General features: G+C 51.1%; 1 protein-coding gene across 2 annotated transcripts; it reads right to left on the bottom strand.

Annotated features, from left to right (window-relative positions):
- Positions 1–4,146: 4,146 nt before the first annotated feature.
- On the bottom strand, positions 4,147–10,515 carry BATF2 (basic leucine zipper ATF-like transcription factor 2). Of its 2 annotated transcripts, none has more exons than XM_060157612.1 (3): positions 10,274–10,515; positions 8,823–8,927; positions 4,147–5,842 (listed from the first exon to the last, which is right to left on the bottom strand). In XM_060157612.1, exons 1-3 carry the CDS (start codon positions 10,310–10,312, stop codon positions 5,177–5,179), a joined length of 810 nt encoding a protein of 269 aa, XP_060013595.1. In that variant the 5' UTR covers positions 10,313–10,515; the 3' UTR covers positions 4,147–5,176. The 2 variants fall into 2 exon arrangements, with proteins under 2 accessions (XP_060013595.1, XP_060013596.1); XM_060157613.1 differs by having other exon boundaries at positions 4,147–5,839.
- Positions 10,516–19,981: the final 9,466 nt, after the last annotated feature.

Here is a 19,981-nt window from a genome sequence, read left to right as displayed (position 1 = left end):
CTTTCTCTAGTTGCGGCGAGCGGGGACTACTCTTCGTTGCGGTGCGTGGGCTTCTCATTGCAGTGGCTTCCCTCATTGTGGAGCACGGGCTCTAGGCGCACGGTCTTCAGTAGTTGTGGCACGTGGGCTCAGTAGTTGTGGCTTGCGGGCTCTAGAGCGCAGGCTCAGTAGTTGTGGCTCACGGGCTTAGTTGCTCCACAGCATGTGGGATCTTCCTGGACAAGGGCTCGAACTCACGTCCCCTGCATTGGCAGGCGGATTCTTAACCACTGCGCCACCAGGGAAGTCCCTATTCGTTATACTCGTGATGGGGCATTTGGGTTGTTTCCAGTTTTCTACCCTTATCCATATTCCTGATATAAAAATTCTGTTCATGTCTTTTGGTGAACATATGCTTTTCTATTATATATATAATATATATTATATTTACATGTATATATAGATATGTATACACATACACACATATACATAGGGTAGATTGTGGGTGGGTACATTTTTCAGTTCCCATTTTTCAGATAAGAAATCTGAGGCTTGAAGAAGTTGAGCCAGGAAGTAGTGGAGCTGGGACATGAACCGAATCCTATCTGACCCTGGAGCTCAAGCTCTTTCATCATCATGCTTTACTGCCTCCCAATGAATGAGCTGTTTAAAAGTACTCATGGAGGGCTTGACTAGTTGCTGCCATTGAGGGAGATGGAAAGATAAAAAGCCACAGTCACAAAAGAAGGAAAATGATAGATGCTGGTGAAAGGCACATGGGTGTGATTAGGAGGCTGAGGGGGTCATTTTTATCTTGGAGGGTCATAGGAGGCTTCCTGGAGGAAGAAGCATTTGATGAGAAAGGATGGGGGCAGATTCTGGGCGTGCAGGAGGGAAGGAGTGCCAGGCTGAGAGAGCTCTGGGGCACAAGAAGAGGAGGCCCACATAGAGACACAGCTGCAAGGGCCTTCACAGATCATTTTATCTGGTCCCCAGTGTCCACCCACCCATCTGTACACTGCTGGCTTCCAAATTTATATACCCAGTCTTGACCATTCCCCTAATTGCCAAACTCTTTTTCTATTCAGTTAGATGGCAAATAGGCATCTCAAACTTGACATGGCCAAAACAGGCCTCCTGATCTCCCCTCCCCGCCACACACACCCACTCCAAGCTGCTCCTCTCCCAATCTTTCTTGGTCTTTGGCACTACCAACCACCGGTTGCTCAGGCCCCAAGTTGCAGCCTCATCCTTCCTTCCTCCCTTTCCCCACGTCCAATCCATGAGCACATCCCATCAGCTCTATCTATAAAGCACACCCTGAATCAGGCCTCATCTTACCACCTCCCTGCTACCCCCTGGTCATGGCCACCACCATTACTCACCTGGATGAGTATAACAGCTTCCTCACGGCTCTCCCTACTCCTTCTGAAGTTCCATAGGGGAGAAGCCTTCTTTGCCTCTTCCAGCTTCTGGTGGTTCCAGACGTTCTTTGGTTTGAGGCTGCCTAACTCCAATCTCTGCTTCTGTCTTCACATGACCTTCTTCTTCGTGTCTTCTCTTCCCATTACTAGCGACCTCCTCTTATTGGTCATTGGACTCAGGGCCCACCTGGACAATCCAGGATGATTTAATCTTGAGATTCTTAACCTAATTACATCGGCAAGACCCTTTTTCCAAATAAGGGCACATTCACAGGCTATGGGTGGACTTATCTTTTAGGGAGCTACCGTTCAACCCACTATAGAGGTGAATACCAGAAAAAAAAAAAATAACAGCTCAAAGAGTTTAAATTGAATTTAAACTTTAGTCCTCCAGTGAGTGATTACTTTTCAAAGCACAGAAGACTCTTGGCCCACACCTACCTGCTATTTCAGCACTGACAGTTCATGCACCACTTCAAAGGTCATTCTGAGGAGTGAGTGTCTGCTTGGTACTTGCTGCAAGGCTGCCTCGAGGCTGTGGGTCTCTAGCCTTGCTGCAGCCTCAAACCTACCAGATCCTCTCTGCCCACTGTAGGGGCATTGCCACTGCTGCAAAAGGTTCAAAATTGTTTCCTTCTAAAGAAATGGTCTCCCCGGAGAAAGCCAGCTGCTAGTGTTGATGATAAAAGGAGAAAGAAGGGATCCAAGAAAGTGCTGGTTGTCACCCAGTGTGATGGGCAGCCTCTAAGATAGATGTCCCCCAACGATCCTGCCTTCTGGGTTTTATGCCCTTGTGTAATCTTTTCTTCTTCAGCATGGGCTGTATCTAGTGAGTTGTCTCTACTCAATAGAATATAGTAAAAGTGACAGGATGTCATGTCTGAAATTAGTTTACAAAAAGACTGTGGCTTCTGTATCGCTCACCTTTTCTCACTCTCTAGCTTACTTGCTCTGAGGGAAGCAGCTGCCATGTTGAGCGGCCCTGTGGAGAGGCCCAAGTGGCAAGGAAATAATATCTCCAACCAACAGCCTATAAGAACCTGAGGGGGACTTCCCTGGTGGTCCAGCAGTTAAGACTCTGCGCTCCCAGTGCAGGGGGCCCAGGTTTGATCCCTAGTTAGGGAACTAGATCTCGTGTGCTGCAATTAAGACCGTGCACGGCCAAATAAATAAATAAATATTAAAAAGAAAAGCAAAAGAACCTGAGGTCGTCAGTCCAACAGCCCTCCAGAAACTCAATCCTGCCAACAACCTTGTGAATAAGCTTGGGGGTGGACCTTCTGAGGCCCGCAGACAGCCACACAAGTGAGCTTGGAGGTGGATCCTCCCACTTGAGCCTTCAGATGATTGCAGCCCTGGACAACACTTAGACTGGAGCCCGTGAGACACCCTGAGCCAGGGGTACCTGCTAAGCTATGCCCAGATTCCCACTCCACAGGGACTGAGATGATACATGTTTGTTGATTAAGCCACTGAGTTTTGGAATAATTTGTTACGCAGCAATAGATACACCCAGATACAGATTTCTAGGATATATTCAACCATGTGGAAGGCTTCTGCTACAGTGGTAGCTGTGTTTACAGTTTGGGAATTCACAGATATTAGCTCATCTCCCTCAAGAATCTACAACACCTCCTTGCACTCCTTTGATTCTGTCTATATTTTTAAACAAACATAATATCACACTATAGTGACAGTTGCACATTCTATTTTTTCTGCTTGATATGTCATAAGCATTTTCTCACCTCACTAAATATTCTTCAAAGCATTCTTTGTTCTTAGCATCTGTTCAGGGGATGAGTGTACCAACGTTAATTAAGTGACTCCCCTCTCTTGTTTTGAGCTTAAAGTAGGGTTTTACCTTCTTGGGTCACATCTATGGGCATGTTTCGGCCCCTCCATTCCGGGCCTACAGGGAAGGTTCCGGGAAGGTAGAAGGCAGGATCACCTGTGGTTAAGTGCTCCTAAAAGTTACATTGACCCTATACCATTTCCTGGCTATGTGACCTTAACACCTCTGGGCTTCACTTTCCCCTTCCAAACAGAGGGGTAATAAGTATATCTACCTTGCAGAGTTATTAGAGCCATCATTGAGTTAACCCGAGTTAAACACAGAGTGCCTGACAAATTTTAGGGTATATAGACACAAGCCAGGCCACAGTATCCTCATCTCCCTGTGAGTCCTGGAGCACCGTACATCATATCGACTCTTGTCCCAGACCTCCAACCAACAGCATCTTGGCTTCCCTCCCACCAGTCTGTTCTCCCTGAACCTACTGGTGACCCCAGCTCTGCCGCCATCCACAATCCTGTGGCCATGACACCTCCTCTTACTGCATGAGTCCAAGCACTTCCATCCCATCTCGAGGCCTCAGTTTCCTCATCTGCAGTATGGGAGGGGGGGTTGGATTAGGAGGTCTACGAGGGATCACCCGCCTCTGAGATTCTAGACTATTCCCTCTTCTTGCAAAGGCCCTTTGGTTTCAATAGTACAAAGTACAGCCAGAGCTTTAAACAACTAACCAAAGCAAAAAGAATTGGACAACACTTTATTAACCATAAAGTCTAGGTACCAAGACTTGTACTCAGCATCCTGGAGTATGTCAAATACTAGCATAGTGTCTGTTTACATGTGTGTGAAAATCTGGGTGAAGAGCTGGAGTTTCTCATCTCAGGCCCCTTACAGTGTTTGTCCTGAGTCTGAATGAGAACCCGCCACCCCCCACCCCACCCCCATCCCCGAGCAGGCGCTACAGCTGAGCTCCCACCTAGCCCCAAGCCCCTGCTCTTCCAGCTGCCATCAGGCCAAAGAGCAATGAGGGGCACTGCTCAGAGGGGCCTGAGGGTAATGAGGGCCTGAGGGCTGCACAGGGATGGGGGTGATACCAGAGAAGACACAGTTCTCACCGCGGCCAGGTTCAAGTCCAGCACTTGCCTAAACATAACTTTGCACCTGGTCCTTCCCTCATTCTTTCCACCTGCCTTTTGTGCGTGACATGAATGCTCTCAGAAGTCCACCCACCATGGTCCTGGGAGAAGGGGAGAGGCAGAGAGTTATTGGGGAGTAGCCTGGAGAGCTAACCCTTCGCAATCTCCCCAAGGCCACAGTATAGCTATGGGTACTCAGCATGTAGAAATCCCAGGGGGGACTGCTCCAGGCTTGTCCCCAGCTCCAACCCTCAGGTTCAGTTCTTTGGCACTGAAAAGAACAGAAAGAATTCACTTCTGGGCTCCTGCCTGGCCCCTCCCCACCCAGGCTTGGACTCTGGACCAGCCCCAGAGAGGGCAAGGTTTCAGAGACTGCAGGGCTCTGTGGCCCTGGGAATCACAAAGCAGAAGGGAGAGCCCCTCCCCACTCCCAGCACTTAAGCCTCTCACACCAGTTCTCAGTTTCTAGGACTTCAGCCCCTGCGGTGCCTGGGCCATGACCCCACTAGGAGGAGGAGCAGATCATGGTGTTTCAGGTCCCAAGAAAGGCTGTGTGACCTTAGCCAAGTCATCTGGCTTCTCTGAGCCTGTCTCCTTCCCACTCCTGAAAAACAGACTGACAGTCTGGATTCTGCAGGATGACCATGAGGTTGAAATAAGAAAGTAGCGGTGACAGGACCTGGCAGAGTGGTGGGCACACAGTAACGGCTTCCTTTCCCTGGTGAAATACTGGTTCAGCTGGTCAGCCAATAAAGGCAGCTTCCAGTGGCAACAGAGGAGATGCCCACATGCTGAGGCTGCTTCCTGAGTCCAAGGAAGGGGCCAGCCCAGCTCTGGGGGCCAGGTTAGAAGTAGACTTGAGCAGAGGAGAGCAGGGGGAAGGCCAGAGGGGGTGGGGCCCTTGCTGATCTGTTGCTGGGGAAGCAGGCTTTATGCTCCCTGCCCTGCAGAAAGCCCAGCCCCAGAGGAGCTGAGGGGCTGTGGGTTGAGGACGCCAGCTTCCCCCTGGTGGGGTGCTCCAGCCTTTGGGACTGTAGAGGGGGAGGTTGGGCTGGGGGGCTGGGCAGGAGGGTGCTCAGCTTGGAGGAAGACCTCAGCAGGCCAGAGCCAGTGGGCGAGGCAGATTGGACAGGGCTAGGGGACGGCTGGGCAGAGGATGCAGTGACAGGGGCGGGACCAAGGGACAGTGAGGGCAGAGGGGACAAGAGGAGGCCAAGGGAACCATGAGGCTGTGGATCTGGAGAGAGCTGCAGAGCCATCGGAGAGGAGACCGGGGTCTGGAACGGGCCTGGCTGTTCCTGGCAGCCATGTTGTCCGGGGCACACGGGGCCTGGGGGCCACTCAGCCTGGCCCCAGCAGCCAGGGGACACCGGAGCCAAGCAGGAAGCACAGTCCATGGGGCATAGGCGCTCATGCATGTGCAGGGTCCGACTCCACCACGCCAGCTCAGCCTGAAGGGCCTGGATCTCCTTCCGCAGGGTGTGGTTGTGTTTCTCCAGTGACTCATGCTGCTGGGGGGAGAAGCAGATGGGTGGGGAGCGTTATGTCAGCCAGAATCAGGGGCCCAGCAAGAGCCCTATTTCCCAATCCCCCAGGGTCCTCAATTTAGGAGGAAGGATACCACCGCCGTCTGAATGCCCTTTGGCTACTCTCTGGCCAGGCTTCCGTAACACCAGCAAGTCCCCCCAACTCACCCTCCTGCTAGGGCTCAGATCTGCCTGCTCTCCATCCCTGCTGCCAGGTCCCTGAGCTAGTCAGCCTGGGATCTCCACTCACCTGGGAGCTCCACCAGCCTCCTAACTGGCGCGCCCCCCAAACCACCCAGATCTCTTGGCCCAGAGGAGACATTCAGTGATTGCGTCGTTAATCGAACATTAAAGCTCTTTAAAGTCTCTAATGACTCCCTGTGCATGGCGGCCCCAGTTCACACCTCCAGTTTTATCTCTCCGACTTCTCTTGATGCCCCTACTTCCTGTTCCCCATATGGACGCTGCTTCCTTGCCACACTTCCGTTCTCCCCTGCCTGGACACTTCCAGCACCCCCATCCTCGGGCTAATCCTGACACTGCCTTCTTGTGACAACTTAGATGTCCTCTGTCCTGGACACCTCTACGGCTTAGTGCCACTGCCAGACCTCCCCAGTGCCCAGAACTTTCCCACTGAGGCACCATGGCCGGAGTCCAGGGTCATGTTTTACAGGTTGGCAGCACAGGTGTGTTCTGTTCCGCATTTAGGTTCTGTTCTGCTGAACCCTGGGTTCTGTCCCAGTGGGACAGCAGTTCTAAACAACCATTTGTGATGACAGCAATGGTGGAAAACGCAGAAGGAACTTTATTTCCACAGCTCATCAGGCTCAGTGACTTCCTTTGGCTCCCTCCCCCACCTACCCCCCTTTATGGACACTTTTTAAAAGAAGAAGCTGCAAGGGTGTTTCGCATTAAAATGTTGCTTAAGCCATGGACTCAAAGTTCTAACAGGCCCCAAAGCCACCCGCAGCCCCACTCCCAAGCTGGTTTCTGCCGTGGAATGTGGAGACATTTTAAAAACATGTCATTAGGTCACCCTTCACCTAAATTCTCCAAAGGCTTCAATTCACCTCCAGAAATTGAGTCACTCGCTCCTCACTCATTCGTTCACTCATTCATTCGCCACCTTCAGGCTGCTCAAATGTCACCTCCTCCGGGACGGCTTCCCTAGTTAGGTTTCTATCACCCCACGTGCCGCAGTCCCTTCCCTCTTCCCTGCTTTACTTTTTACCAAAGCACGTATCACCATCTGATATCCCAAATACCTCATAGGTCATTTATTTGCCCGGCCCCCCCCATGAAAATACGAGCCCTGGGGAGGGTGAGCTGGGCTTTTGTCTGCTGTCGTCACAGCTGTATCTCCAATGCTTAGAATTGTGCTTGTCACACAGGAGATACTCAATAGGCATTTCTGGAAGGAAGGAATAAACGAACGCATGAAGTCTCTACCGCTGCCAGGCAGGCGCCATCCCGGGCATCAGTCCTCATTCTCATGCATTCTACAGGGTGCTACTCTCTTATGGCCACGCCAGCCCTATTTCACTTGCCTGAAATGCCTTTTCTTACCTTCATCCATTTGGAAAACTCCTATTCATCCCTGAAAAACAGTTCAGGCTTCATCTCTATACCACCTTGACCCAACAACCCGTGTGTTGCTCCCACCTATGTGTTCCCAAAGCACTTTACCCTGACTCTATCATTCGCTCCACAGGGAATTATTGAGTCCCTTCTATTTGTCAGGCACTGGTCCAGGTGATGGGGAAACAGCAGGGAACAGAATAGGTCCCTGCCCTCAGAGTGCTTACAGTCTGGTGGGGAAGACAAGCAGTGATCACATCTAAATATGTGATAGAAAGTCAGTACTAACCAGAAAAATAAAGCCGAGTAATGGGAGAGGTCTCTTTAGATCAGATGTTTAGAAAGACCACCTCCTTCTGAGGACGTGACATTTGAACCAACAACCAGAAAGAAGTGAGGATCTAGCTAGGCTGCTGTCTGAAGGTAGACGGAGCAGCCAGGGGGAGCCCCTGAGGCTGGATGTGCTTGGCCAGTGAAGGAACGGAGAGAACAGGGTGTAGGATGTTAGGAGTGGGCAGTGGACAGGTGGGGGCGGGGTTACAGAGAGTGTAGGGCCTTTGGGTGTGGAGGGCTCTGAATGTTACTCATTGCTGTAAGGACTAACGTGTATGCAGCCCTCCCAAAGGCCAGGTCCTGAACCCAGCCTAATCGAGCCTCTGGGATGGAACTGGTGGTGTCCTTTCTCTCCGCATAGAGGTAGAAGGGAAGCTCCAAGGTCAGGTTACCATCCAAGGTCAGGTTACCATCCAAGGTGAAGAGGCAAGTGTGAGTGGAGCCCTCCCCCTTCCCACCGGGCTCCTTTGCCTTCTTCAGTCTCCACAAGGGTCCTGCCAGTGGGCAGGGATTATTGTCCCCGTTTTCAGATGAGGACAGTGAAGCTCAGTGAAGGAAGCGACTTGCGGCTAATGAGTGCCCCAGCTGGGACTCTAAAGCCAGCCCATCTTAACCCTGAACCGGTTTCTCACAGCGTGGTCTTGGCCAAACCCATCAGAACCCATCTATCAGAGTGTAGCACCTCCTGAGGTGGGTCCTGGGTGGGGAGGGGCCAGGAGCTGCATTGTAACCAGTGCCTCAGCTGGTCACTGAGCCAGGTTTTCCCTGTTTGCCTCCCTCCTTGTCTCCTCCCCCTAAATTGGAGGTGCCTTGAGGGTAGGCCCGGGCCGAGGATGCACTGTCATGTCCCTGGAGCCCAATGTGTGTCAGGCACACGGTTTCCACTCAACACCCAGGAACTTCCAAATCTCAGTTGCAAAGCCCTTCCCTCCTCCCAAACTCAGGCCCCCTGGCACATACGGCAGCGCAGGGGGAACTGCTCATGGGCGGGACAGAGAAGAGGTGGCCGGGCCAGGTAAGTGACATCAGGAATGGGAAGGGAGGCATCCCCCACCTGGTGCAGGGCATCCGCCTTGTTCGTGTGCTTCCGTCGGCTCCTCTGGGCGGCCGCACGGTTATTCTGTTTCTTCTTCAGCTGCCTCTGATGTTCGTCAGGGTCCTGTAGGGAGACAGGCCAAAAGCTCAGGGGTCCTGGCAGGGGCTGGCTAGCTGTAAAGCCATGCCCTTCTTGAATCAAGTCCCCGAGGGTCCCCCTCCTCCTCGAAGCCCTCTCTGGCTCCCTCGGTGTCCACACACCCCATCGCAGGCACAGCACTCCTCGGTGGATTGCCAGCCTCACCCACGTGTCCTGCTCACAGCTCACGATGGGGCAGCACAAGCGAGGATTCAAACCCAGACAGGACCAACTTCACACCCACCGTCTCCTTATCAGCCGTGCTACTCTGAGCAGATCACTCACTTCTCTGTGCCCAGCTACCTGATCCATACAGTGGAGGCACCAGCGCCTTCCTCGCAGGACATAAAGCAGGCAGGGGTTAATAAAAGCCAGCCGCTCTTGTTCTGATCGCTATTACTTCCACGGTCAAGGTGTTGATTTCCTTAGCCATGAGCTCTGTCTGTAAGGGCAGGGCGGGGGTTCTGATTTCACTCCATATTCCCATGCCTAGCTCAGGCCCAAAGCTGATATTCACTTACGCAACGCAACAAATATTTCTTGTGCACCTACTATGTGCCACACACTGAGCTATGGGGACACAGCAGCAAAGAAAAGAGGCAAAACTTCCCGCCCTCAAGTTGCTTGCATTCTAGGGGGACAGCAGCCTAGAATGGGTGAATCGAGTCCCTTCTGATAGAAGAGTGGACTCAAAGGTTGACAGCTGTGACCCTCCCCCTACACTGGGGTTCATGAAACTTAGATGAAATGTTTAACCCAAATGCCCAGGGCTCTGGAAGGTCAGACAAGAGGGAACATTGGAGACCCCACAGCCCAACTCGCCCTCCCACAGGTCACTCTGGGAGGTGTCTTCTGAGTGTAGGGACCTCAGGCAAGACCCTGGCCTCCCTGGTGGAGGATTCTGTGCTCCTAGGTTCATGGCCATAGCAGGCCCCTTCTTGGTGATGTGGGGACTGAGAGACTGGAGCCTGGGGGAAAGACCTGCAGAGAGAGAAGTGGGTGGGCCTCTGGTACCTGGGTCCTGGGAGAGAGGCAAGGTTCCAAGGGAACCATGGCTAGAGAACTTGGGGAGGAAAGAGAAGCCTCCTCTAATGGCAGTGAGCAAACAGGTAGGTTAGGAGAGAGCAGTATTCAGAGGCTAAGTTCTAAACTGGAGGCTGGATCTGCAATGTGAGAGCAGGAAAGCCCTCGATCCAATCCCCTGGAGAAACTGAGGCCCAGAGAGAGGGTGTGTGAGCCCTCGGCCACACAGCCCATGTGAACAGAGCTGGCACCGGGCACCCTGGGGCATATTCCCCTTCTCATCCCCTGAACCTGGCCCCTGTACTCACCATCCTGATCAGCGGCCCATCAGCCCCACAGAGGTGCATGGTGGGGCAGGAGAACAGAGGCTCACACCCGGTTCAGGGCGTCCCTCCTCCGCTGTGACCTCCCAGTACCCTCTGGGAACCCCAGGAAGTGGCAGCTCTTTAAATTCCCCGTGACCACTCCACCCCCAGCAAGCCAAGTTTCAGTTTCTCCTAAAGCCACCGGCTGCTCAGAATCCCAGGCTTGGGTTGGCTCATGTGGCTGGAATTTCCTAACACGAACTGGCCTTCCGGTTGGGCCCCTTCTCTGGAAGGAGGACGGTGGAGGGTGGCGAGAGGAGGAGCCCGGATGCCAGGTGTGGGGAGGGGTGTTCTGGGAGAGTGAGGGCAGGCTGCCATGGACAGAGCCAAGAGGAAGCCAGTGGGGGACCGAGGGCTCACATGGGATACGGGAGAACCCCTGGTCTCTACAGTTGCAGGAGCCCAGGTTCACAGTCCACCTCTGGTTTGCTGGAGCTGTGCAGCTTTGAGAAGGCGATTTACCCTCTCTGAGCCTTAGCTTCCTCATTTGTAAAGGGAGATGATACAGACATCCACTCACAGGCTTGATGTTGGAACTAAGCAAGATAATACAACCGCCCCCAAACCCTGTGAGACTAAAGTTGAGGCATGTCTGCAAAAATAAGCAACGGCCCTTAAATAGGAGAACAGATGGCTAATGACTGTGTTTTCATACAACAGACCACGCAGCAGTAGAGAGAGTGATGTCTAGCAATTAAGAGCACAGCTTCCAAGCTATGTGACTCGGGTACATGATTTCACCTTTCTGTGCCTCTGTTTCTAAATCTGCAAAGTGGGGATAAAAATAATTTTGTCGTGAAGGTTAAATGAGTTAAGGCAGGTAAGGCACCTAAAAGCATGCCTGGTGTAGAATGAGGGCTCAACAAATATTCACAATTATGATACGGTGGAAGATTCAAAGCTGCACTTATCATCGTGCCTAAAAGTTCATAACATCCAATTGTATGAAAATGACAAGTGGCAACAAGATCTGAACAAAAATAATTTCTGTAATGTTGAATAATATGGATATGTAATTATGTGAGAAAAATATAAAAATATGCATGAGAATGAGAACCACAAAATTCAGAGGGTGGTAGCCTGGCGGGGGTGGAGGTAGAGATGGACTGAAGGGGACACACAGGGATTTCGGTTGTGTCAGGGATGTTTTGTTGCTTCAACCGTGGGAACACAATTGTCTGTGATAATATTATTAACTACACTTTGGGGTATACCTCAATGTTTCATAATAAAAACTTCTATTAAAGACCTAAAAAAACCTGAAGCCCCAAGCAAACCTGTATGGTTGTTGTGTCTCTAAGAGAGACCATGCTTGGAAGGGACAACAGTTCAGGGGATGGTGGAGCCATTAATCCCTCTCCAAGAACAACACAGCAACTGATGTACAGTGAAGAGTCCTGTGCCCTGCTGACTAGAGCATCTGGGGGTTGTGCCTGAGTCCTGAGGACTCAAGGCTGATGGTGTGGGCTCACCGGCATGGCAAATACTGTGGATTCGATTTTCTGATAGGAAATGGTGTCCTGGAGTACTGTGTTTAGGAGTTCACAGCTGCCTCTGAGCTTACTAGAAAAGAACACTGCAATTGATTAGCAATGTCTGCCATGCCATGATTGATTAGTGATGTCTGTCACGAGCAGGGCATTAACTGTAATAGTCTCTTGCTATGCTATGAAGTGGGTATGAAACCAGTTTGGGCTTTAGAGTCAGACTTGACTCTGACACCTGGCACTCTACTCACCAGGTCTATCACCTGGAGCCTCAGTGTTCTTGTATGTATGCTGTGGATGACCAAGAAATTATACCTACTTATAAAGTTGATTTGAAGACCGAAAAGAATGAGATGAGAAGGGAGGTCTTTGCATATTGGCTAGGATCCATTCCCACTCCTGAGATTTATGGGTACACAGGATTAATTATGCAGCCTCATAATTTAAAACACCTGGGTGGGTGGGGCTGGGCATGACAGCTGGGGCTGGCCCTCCTTGCTTGTGAAGGGCATGGGAGAGGAGCCTCTCTGAGTTATTTTTGTTTCCCAGAAACCAGGAGGGCTGAGGCATCTTGCCTGAGGAGGGCACCTGAGGGGCTCATTAAGCCATGAGCTCCTCAGGGAAGGATCCAGAGAGCCTTGCATGATGTAACCAAGAAAAAACATCTGGAGGCAGATGGGGTGGGGGGAGGCTAGGGCCCAAGTATCCCCACTCTAAGCCCCCAGCCCCAGACCTGGACCACCAGTCTTCCCCTCTCAAGACCCTGGCTTCAGGTGTAGAGGAGACAGTCAGCAAGTATGCCTGTGGCCCCTCTCAGAGGCCCACAGACCTGAAGGAAGATGGAAGAAGGCAGCGTTTATGGCTTGATCTCCCTGAGGAGTGGCAGGGAGGCAGGGACACAGAGTGGGTAATGTTTAACCATGAATGGCCATGGAAAGCTGGCAGAGCAGGCTTCAGGGCCAACCAGTCCAAACTCTCACTTAGAAGGTGAGGAGCTAATGCCCAGAGAGGCAAGGTCACCTGGCGGAAGGGGGCAGAGCTGGTGGGAGGACGCTCTTCTCTCCTCCAAACCCTCAGTCTTTCTCCACACCCAGCATGGAAGGGCCTGGTCCTTTAGTCCCAAACCTGCTGCCCCCTGTGGGTGGAGGCTCAGAGGCCTCCCCAAACCAGAGCTGCAGAGTGAGCTCCTGGGCAACCGGATCGTTGCCCATCTTACTCTCTGAAGCACCCCCAGTGCCTCAGGCACTGCCACCACATAATAGGCGCTCCATTAATGAATACGTAAGTGAAATCCAGCAGGCAGCTTGCCATCCGGGAACCCCAAAAGCTTCCTGGATGAGTAAAAAACTTCTGCTTTACTCATTCTCACAGGAACTTTCCTAGGTTCCTGAGGGACTCTCCCTAACCATCCTCCTCATTTTACCAGTGAGGAAACTGAGGCACCGGGAGGTGACGGTCACACAGCTGGTTTGGGAGAGGCCAGGATGCATTGATACCCTGTCCCAATTCCTTCCCACGCCTCCTGGGGTTGGAGAGATGCCTGCGGTCTTCAGCTGCCCGGGGATGAGGACCCCCTCTCTGCAGGTCCCCCACCATGAGCACCCCTCATTTGCCTCCTCAGGGCACCTCGAGGGAGCTTCGGATGATGGAGAGCAGAGAAAGAGGCCAGGTGACTGCTGGTGGGGCTGAGGCTGGCTGTCGACTTCCTGCCCACAACCATGGACGGGCCTGTGTGGAAGCTAAGCCTCAGGTGAGAGGGGTTCACAACCAGATGGGGTGTAGGACACATGCCCAGCACATTGACTTGCAGGGCAGGGCAGGAGGGTGACAGCCTGCCTCTGTGAGGGCATCTGGGGCGGCCAGGACTTCCTGTTGGGGAGATCAGAAAAGGCTTTGCAGAGAAAGAGCTCTTTGGGAAGGACATTGAAGAATGGGGGGAGGGGCTTGATCCCAGGGCCTGGAACTTGATCTTGAGCAAGTCATTTAACCTCTTTATGCCTCACTGTAATAATATAAGTATTTAATGAAGTAATATATGTAAAGGGCTTAGAACAGTGCTTGGCACACAGTAAGTCCCATAATCATCTGTTAAATGCACTTAATAACGACTTAATAAATGCACTTAATAAACGACTGATGAATTTTTTGCTCACATACAGCAGGCTTGTATTTTATTATTATTATTCTAAGAAAAAACGGCAGAATGCAAGAACAGGGATGAGTTTTTTTTCTAATGAAATACATTTGATGAAAAGAGGGTTAATGATTGTGTCCATATGTAAGAAGCAGCACTTAATATCTGATGAAATCTGCTAAAAATTTCTCATGCTTACAAAGGAGTCTCAATAAGAGATGGGAAATTAGTTATCTCTGGATCCTTAGCTTCCTAAATGATCTAACTAAGCTTAAGTTACTGACAAGTCTCGAGTGTAACAGCTTCAGGTGGGCTAGATCATGATGCCCAAACAACGTCATCAGCAGTCATTGTCTCACCCTATCTGCTCTCCCCCAGCTGGATACATCCTCAGGCAGGTCTGGCTCAAGGTGGTAAGCTGGCCACCTGAAACACCAGCTTAGCTGCCCCAGGAGGGCGCATCCCTCCATCCCCTGCCACTTTCCCAATACTTCCAACAAAGGTCCCAGACCTGGCTCTGCTTGGCCTGGCTTTAGTCCTGTGGCTATTCCTGACATCAGTCACTGTGGTGAAAGGGACTGGGGGTGAGGGAGGGGAGACTTCCAGAGGGTACTGGGGTGCTGTTGGCAGGAGAAGGGGGAACGAATGCTGGGCTGACACCACCACCTTGGTTCAGTTTCAGATATGAGGAAGCTGCCGCTCAGCGGTACATCCCTTGGCCAGGTCACATCCCCAGGTGGGATGGACTCAATCCCCACTTGTCTCTGACACCAAGCCCAGCCCTCTCTCTTTTTATTGTTTCACAGGGACCCATAAGTGGGAAAGGAAAGGCTTGCTAAGGGGATGACTCCAGATGAACTGAATGCTGGGCAAGGACTGGGGCAGTGACATCGTGGGGACAACCCAGGGCATAGGGAGGAAAGGATTGACCTTCACTTCAGCACAGCACCTTGACCTTGGGGGCTCTCATTAAAGCTGGAATCTGCCAATAGCTGGGCCTCCCAGGAACTGGGTGACTTCACAGGGGCTCTATGACGCCATCACCGCCCAGTCCTAGGTGGGAGCTGGCGCACGTTCCCACCCCCCAGTCCTGCTGGGCCCCCTGCTGCCTCCAAAGCCTTGTGCTTCTGATTCTCTGCTACTCCTTGAACGTACACATCTTTCTGGGAAGCCGACTTAAACTTCTGGAAGAGGGCAGGGACTATAAACTATAAACAACTGAGCACTGAAGAGTCAGCGAGCCTCCCAGGGTTTCGTGGGATGTGACAGCAGTGACCACAGCACGTGGATTTTCCCCGGTGGTCCAAGTCCCAAACAGGCTTGAGTTCAAATCCCTGCTCTGCCTCTTTTAACCATGTGATCTTGGACAGGGCCCTTGGTTTCTCCGGGCCTCAGTTTCCTTGTCTGTATAATAGGCTGTCATGATAACTGAAACCATGCATGGAAAGCAGTCACCAGGGAGCTCCTTCTTGTCCCAGTGTCCCTGGCTGTACCTCCCTTGTGATGTCACATTCCCACTGTCCACTTTGGATGGTGGAGAAGTCCATGCCGGGCACCCTGCTGAGATCCTGGACACTGGAGAGAAAGGACAATCACCCCGGCCCTGGAGGGAGCCTTTCCACTCCTCAAACAGCTCTCTCCCTTCTTAGCTTCTGTGTCGGTTCCCACAAGAGCGCTGAGAGACAGGAAGGCCTCACTCAGAGGCTGGTTTGGGGAAGTGGCCAGCCAGGGTCACGAGCAAGAGCCTGGAGGGCTGGGGTGGGATGGGGGATAAAGCCCAACCCTGTGTGGCCAGTGACTCACAAGCACAGACAAGAGAGGGCTTGCCTTGGCCGACCCAGCCCGGGACTTGTACCAAGGGTGCTGAGAGCTCTGGCAAGGTGGATTGGCAGTCGGTCATGGTCAGAAGATTCTAGAGATTGTCGTCCACTCTCCTCGCTTTATAGCTGGGGAAACAGGCTCAGTGAGAGGAAGGTACTTGGCCCCGGGCGGGGAGGAGGCAGAGCCAGGCAGACGGGGTTCTGTTGCAGCTCCGGTGCGCTCTTCCCATCTTACTCCTCGCCGAGCCAGCTAACGTCTCCCAGCTCTGGAGTGGAAATAACAGGGACACAGGGCACCCTCAGAAGGGCGGGGAGCATTCGCACCTGTGGCAGAAACCTGCCGTGGGTCAGAGGGGGCAGGACTGCTGAACTTCACTGAAGCACCATTGAGGATGGGGTCTCCCACGGGTCCTGGGCCAGGGTTCCTGAAGCCGGGAGGGGGCCCCAGCCAGAAGGCGGCTAGGAAGTTGTCCCAGGAGAACTGGGTTCACCTGCAGTCAGGTGCTACCAAGTGCAAGGCCTCAGGCAGCCTTGTGCCCTCTCTGGGGCTCAATTTCCTCTATGGAAAATGAAGGAAAGTGACAACTGACCTCGGAAGGCCCCTTTTCTGCGGCTGGAGGTTGGGATTAGCCTGAGGCCTCTTGGGAGGTGGACACCTCCACGGCTGAGGGGGGTTGTGCCATTTGAAAGAACAGAGTGGGCATTTTACCGAACCAGGGGCTGACCACTGAACTGAGGGTGGACATGTGGGCACAGGAGACCTGGCGCTTCCCTGCCTTCCACTCCAGGCCCCAGCTCCCACTCTGGACATGTGCAGGAGGGCTGTCTATGAGATGCCCTCCTCAGTTTGGGCCTGGTCTAGGAGTTACCCTCTGTGGGATCTCACAGGAGACAGTGGGGGCCAGGCCTGAGAAGCCTGGTGGTTAGGAACAAGGCTGATGAGGTTCTGCTGCTTTCTGGTTGGGTGAGTAGCTAGAAAGCAGTTAATGAACCCTCTGCTCCATTCCTTTTACTTAGTGGATATTTATTGAGCATCTACTATGTGGCGGGCCTTGTTCTAGGTGCTGCGAGACAGCTTTAAAAAAAAAAAGATCCAACTCTCTGCCCTCATGGTGCTTCCATTCTAGAGGGGACGGAGGGGTGGGGGAGAATAAATGTAATAAATTAAGGGAATTATATAGGCTGGTAGAAGACCTTAACTGTCATGGGGGAATATAGAGCAAAATAAAGGATTTGGGGAACGTGGGTAGGGGATTGAGCAGTTTCAGACTTAAATAGGGCGGTCAGGCTGGGCCTCACTGTGACATCTGAATAAAAAATTTTTTTGAGACATTGGACATTTGAGCAAAAAATTGAAAAGAGGGAGGTGACAGGGAGGTATGGGTTAAGGGTGCTGGCCCCTAATGCACTGGCCAGCTGGAGAATTGGTAAGCAGGGGAGGAACAGGTGATGGGGGCACAGAGCCATGGGGACCACTCATGCAGGGCCTGGTAGGTCACTGAAGCCCTTGGGCTCTAACACGTAAAGATACGGGGAGTACCCAGCAGACAGTGGAGGGCTTTTTTTTTTTTTTTTAAATATTTATTTATTTAGGCTGCACCCAGTCTTAGTTGCGGCATGTAGACTCAGTTGCAGCACGCAGACTCTTAGTTGCGGCGTGCGTGTGGCATCTAGTTCTCCGACCAGGGATCGAACCCAGGCCCTCTGCATTGCAAGCGTGGAGTCTTACCCACTGGACCACCAGGGAAGTCTCCAGTGGAGGGCTTTGGGCAGAGGCCAGACATGATGTGACCAGAGGTTAAAAGGTCCCTCTGCCTTGGGGAGGAGGAACAGGGAAACGGGTGGAGAGGCTACGGCAGCAATCTGGGTGAGTGGAGCCCCTGGCTCACCTGTCGAGTGGAGGGAAGTGTGGTACCTGCCTCTCAGGTTGCTGAGTGAAGGCACAGCAAGTACTCCCTCCCCCCAGCCCCACTCACCAGGCCAGGCCCTGCAGAGACACGAAGGTGCTGGCACAGCCTTACTCTTGGGGATGCCAAGGCACAGGTCAGGTGGACGTGGACGTGATTGCTGGAATAGCTCAGGTTGTCATATCCTTAATCACTCCTAAGTTCTGGAAAGTGCCCTGAGGAGGATGACAGGGGTATAACAGCTCATTGCGTTATCTGGAAGTTGAAGAGGATACCTCCTCTGTCTCCCACAAGAGGCAGCTGGGCTGAGACCTAGAATGAGGATGCTCCAACACTCTGACTTGCCATCTGAGGCGTTCTGCTGTGGCCTGCACGTTGTACACATGCACTGGGGACAGGATGGCCCTTGGATACTTAAGGCTTATAGAGAGATAAGGGGTGGGAGTGCAGGAGCAGGCCAGGGTAGAACTGTCGTCTGTAGGCAGTTGCTGGTTCAGTGATTAGGATGTACATTCAAGCCTCCAGTTGTTTACTCATTAGTAGGACGAAAGCTGCACTTGGGTATGCTGCCATCAAGTGCTGGTTGGTGACTCTGTCATATGCATGTGGTCCCCAAAATAAAACTTGCATCACAGATGTGTTTCAACAGAGAGAAAAACAGGATTCCTCTTATCAAAACTGTAACTTGATTTTAAACCACCTCACATGAACATTACAGTTTAAAAGAATCAAATAGGAAATTCATCTAGAGCAAGTTTAAATATTTATATATACAAATAAATAAATAAAATACTTAGATATACTTCTTGCTAATGCTTAATGATCAACAATTATACTTAAGCAGCATCTTTTCCCCCGGCTTTTTGTTGTTCTTGTTGTTTCTGAGTAAAAAATAAAGTTTCTTTTATGATTATAAAGGTGATACATGGACTGTCTGGATCAAAAAGGCTACACCTCTTAAAATTAAAACCATAAAGCCAAATTTTCCTCCCCAGACATTGGGTAAATTTGCCCTTTTAAAAGGCATCTAGAACTCTACCCTCAAGTTATAATCCACTTACTTAGCCCCAAGAAACTCTCCTTTCAAGCGCCTGTTTCACAGCTGTTAGGATTTGGGTATTTTAATCTCATGATTATTTCCTGTGAATATATATATATATTCACAGTTATATATAACTACAGCTCTAGAGATCTTCTTTCCCAGTTTTCTTCCAAAGGTATTCCCCAAAGATTTTATTTCCTCAGGAGCACCCTTTCCACCTTTCCATGAGGCAAATGAAAATACGGTCATGAGGCCCCTACATCAGTCCTTAAAAGCCCCTCCACCTTCACTCCCCTACCCTTGACTTCTAGCTCCTGGCAATCATTATTCAAAAGTTCAATACAGTTACCCCCTGGTCTCCTAATGTTTCACCAAGCTATGAGGTTGTTTTTCAAATTGGTGTCCACTGCAATCCTACTCTAACCCCTGGGAAGCTACACTAACAGCTTGGACAGGACAGGGCTTTAAAGCCTGACATTTAAGGATTTCAATGCCAGTAGTAATAGTGAAGTAAAACAATCCAGAAGTGCTTATGGTAACAATTTTAAGTTTCCCTCAAAACTGCTCCAGAGTCAACAGCTGAACTGCAGCAATTTTAAAACTTTTGGGACTGTGACTCAGTGTGTACATATATCCATATAAGTATCTGAAACAAATGTTTCAACAAACACCACTTACCTGCTCTTCAAGGGGGCACCGGCAGCAATGTTTTCTGCTCTGTTCATTCTACTTAATTTTTGCTAATGCTACTAGGTTGAGCTATATGAAACTGATATCTTTGTTGTCAAAATGTTGTCAAATATGGGCAATTTCATACATTTCAACTTGTGACACTAAAATAATTTCACAATATACTTAATGGGCTGTATCCCATAGTGTGAGAAAACATTGTTTAGGGGGTTATTGTTATTTTAAATGTTAAAATGGGTTTGAAATTCGGGTTTGTTTTTCACTTAATATGGCATGGACAGCTTTCCACGCAGGTACTTCACCTTTCTCAAAGGCTTCATGGAACCCACCACACAGGGGTACCCCGGCTTAGGTAACTGATCCCTGGTGAAGGCACTTAGATTTTTTCCAATTTCTTGCTGTTCCAAACCATGCCAAAGTGAACTTCCTTGTCATAAAGGTCCACGTGCTGGTGCTAGAAATTCTGTAGCATAGACTCATGGAGGCAGGATGGCAACACATTGTGATCTTAGTTGTGTCTCAAAGGCTTTGAAGAGGAGTTCCGCTCACTTTCTTCCCTTGTGTGCGCTTG

This window comes from Lagenorhynchus albirostris, chromosome 9 (genome assembly GCF_949774975.1).
Source record: "Lagenorhynchus albirostris chromosome 9, mLagAlb1.1, whole genome shotgun sequence".
In the NCBI taxonomy this organism is placed as follows: Eukaryota; Metazoa; Chordata; class Mammalia; order Artiodactyla; family Delphinidae; genus Lagenorhynchus; species Lagenorhynchus albirostris.
Note: the sequence above shows the minus strand (reverse complement) of the source record. Positions and strands in the feature narration are given on the sequence as shown.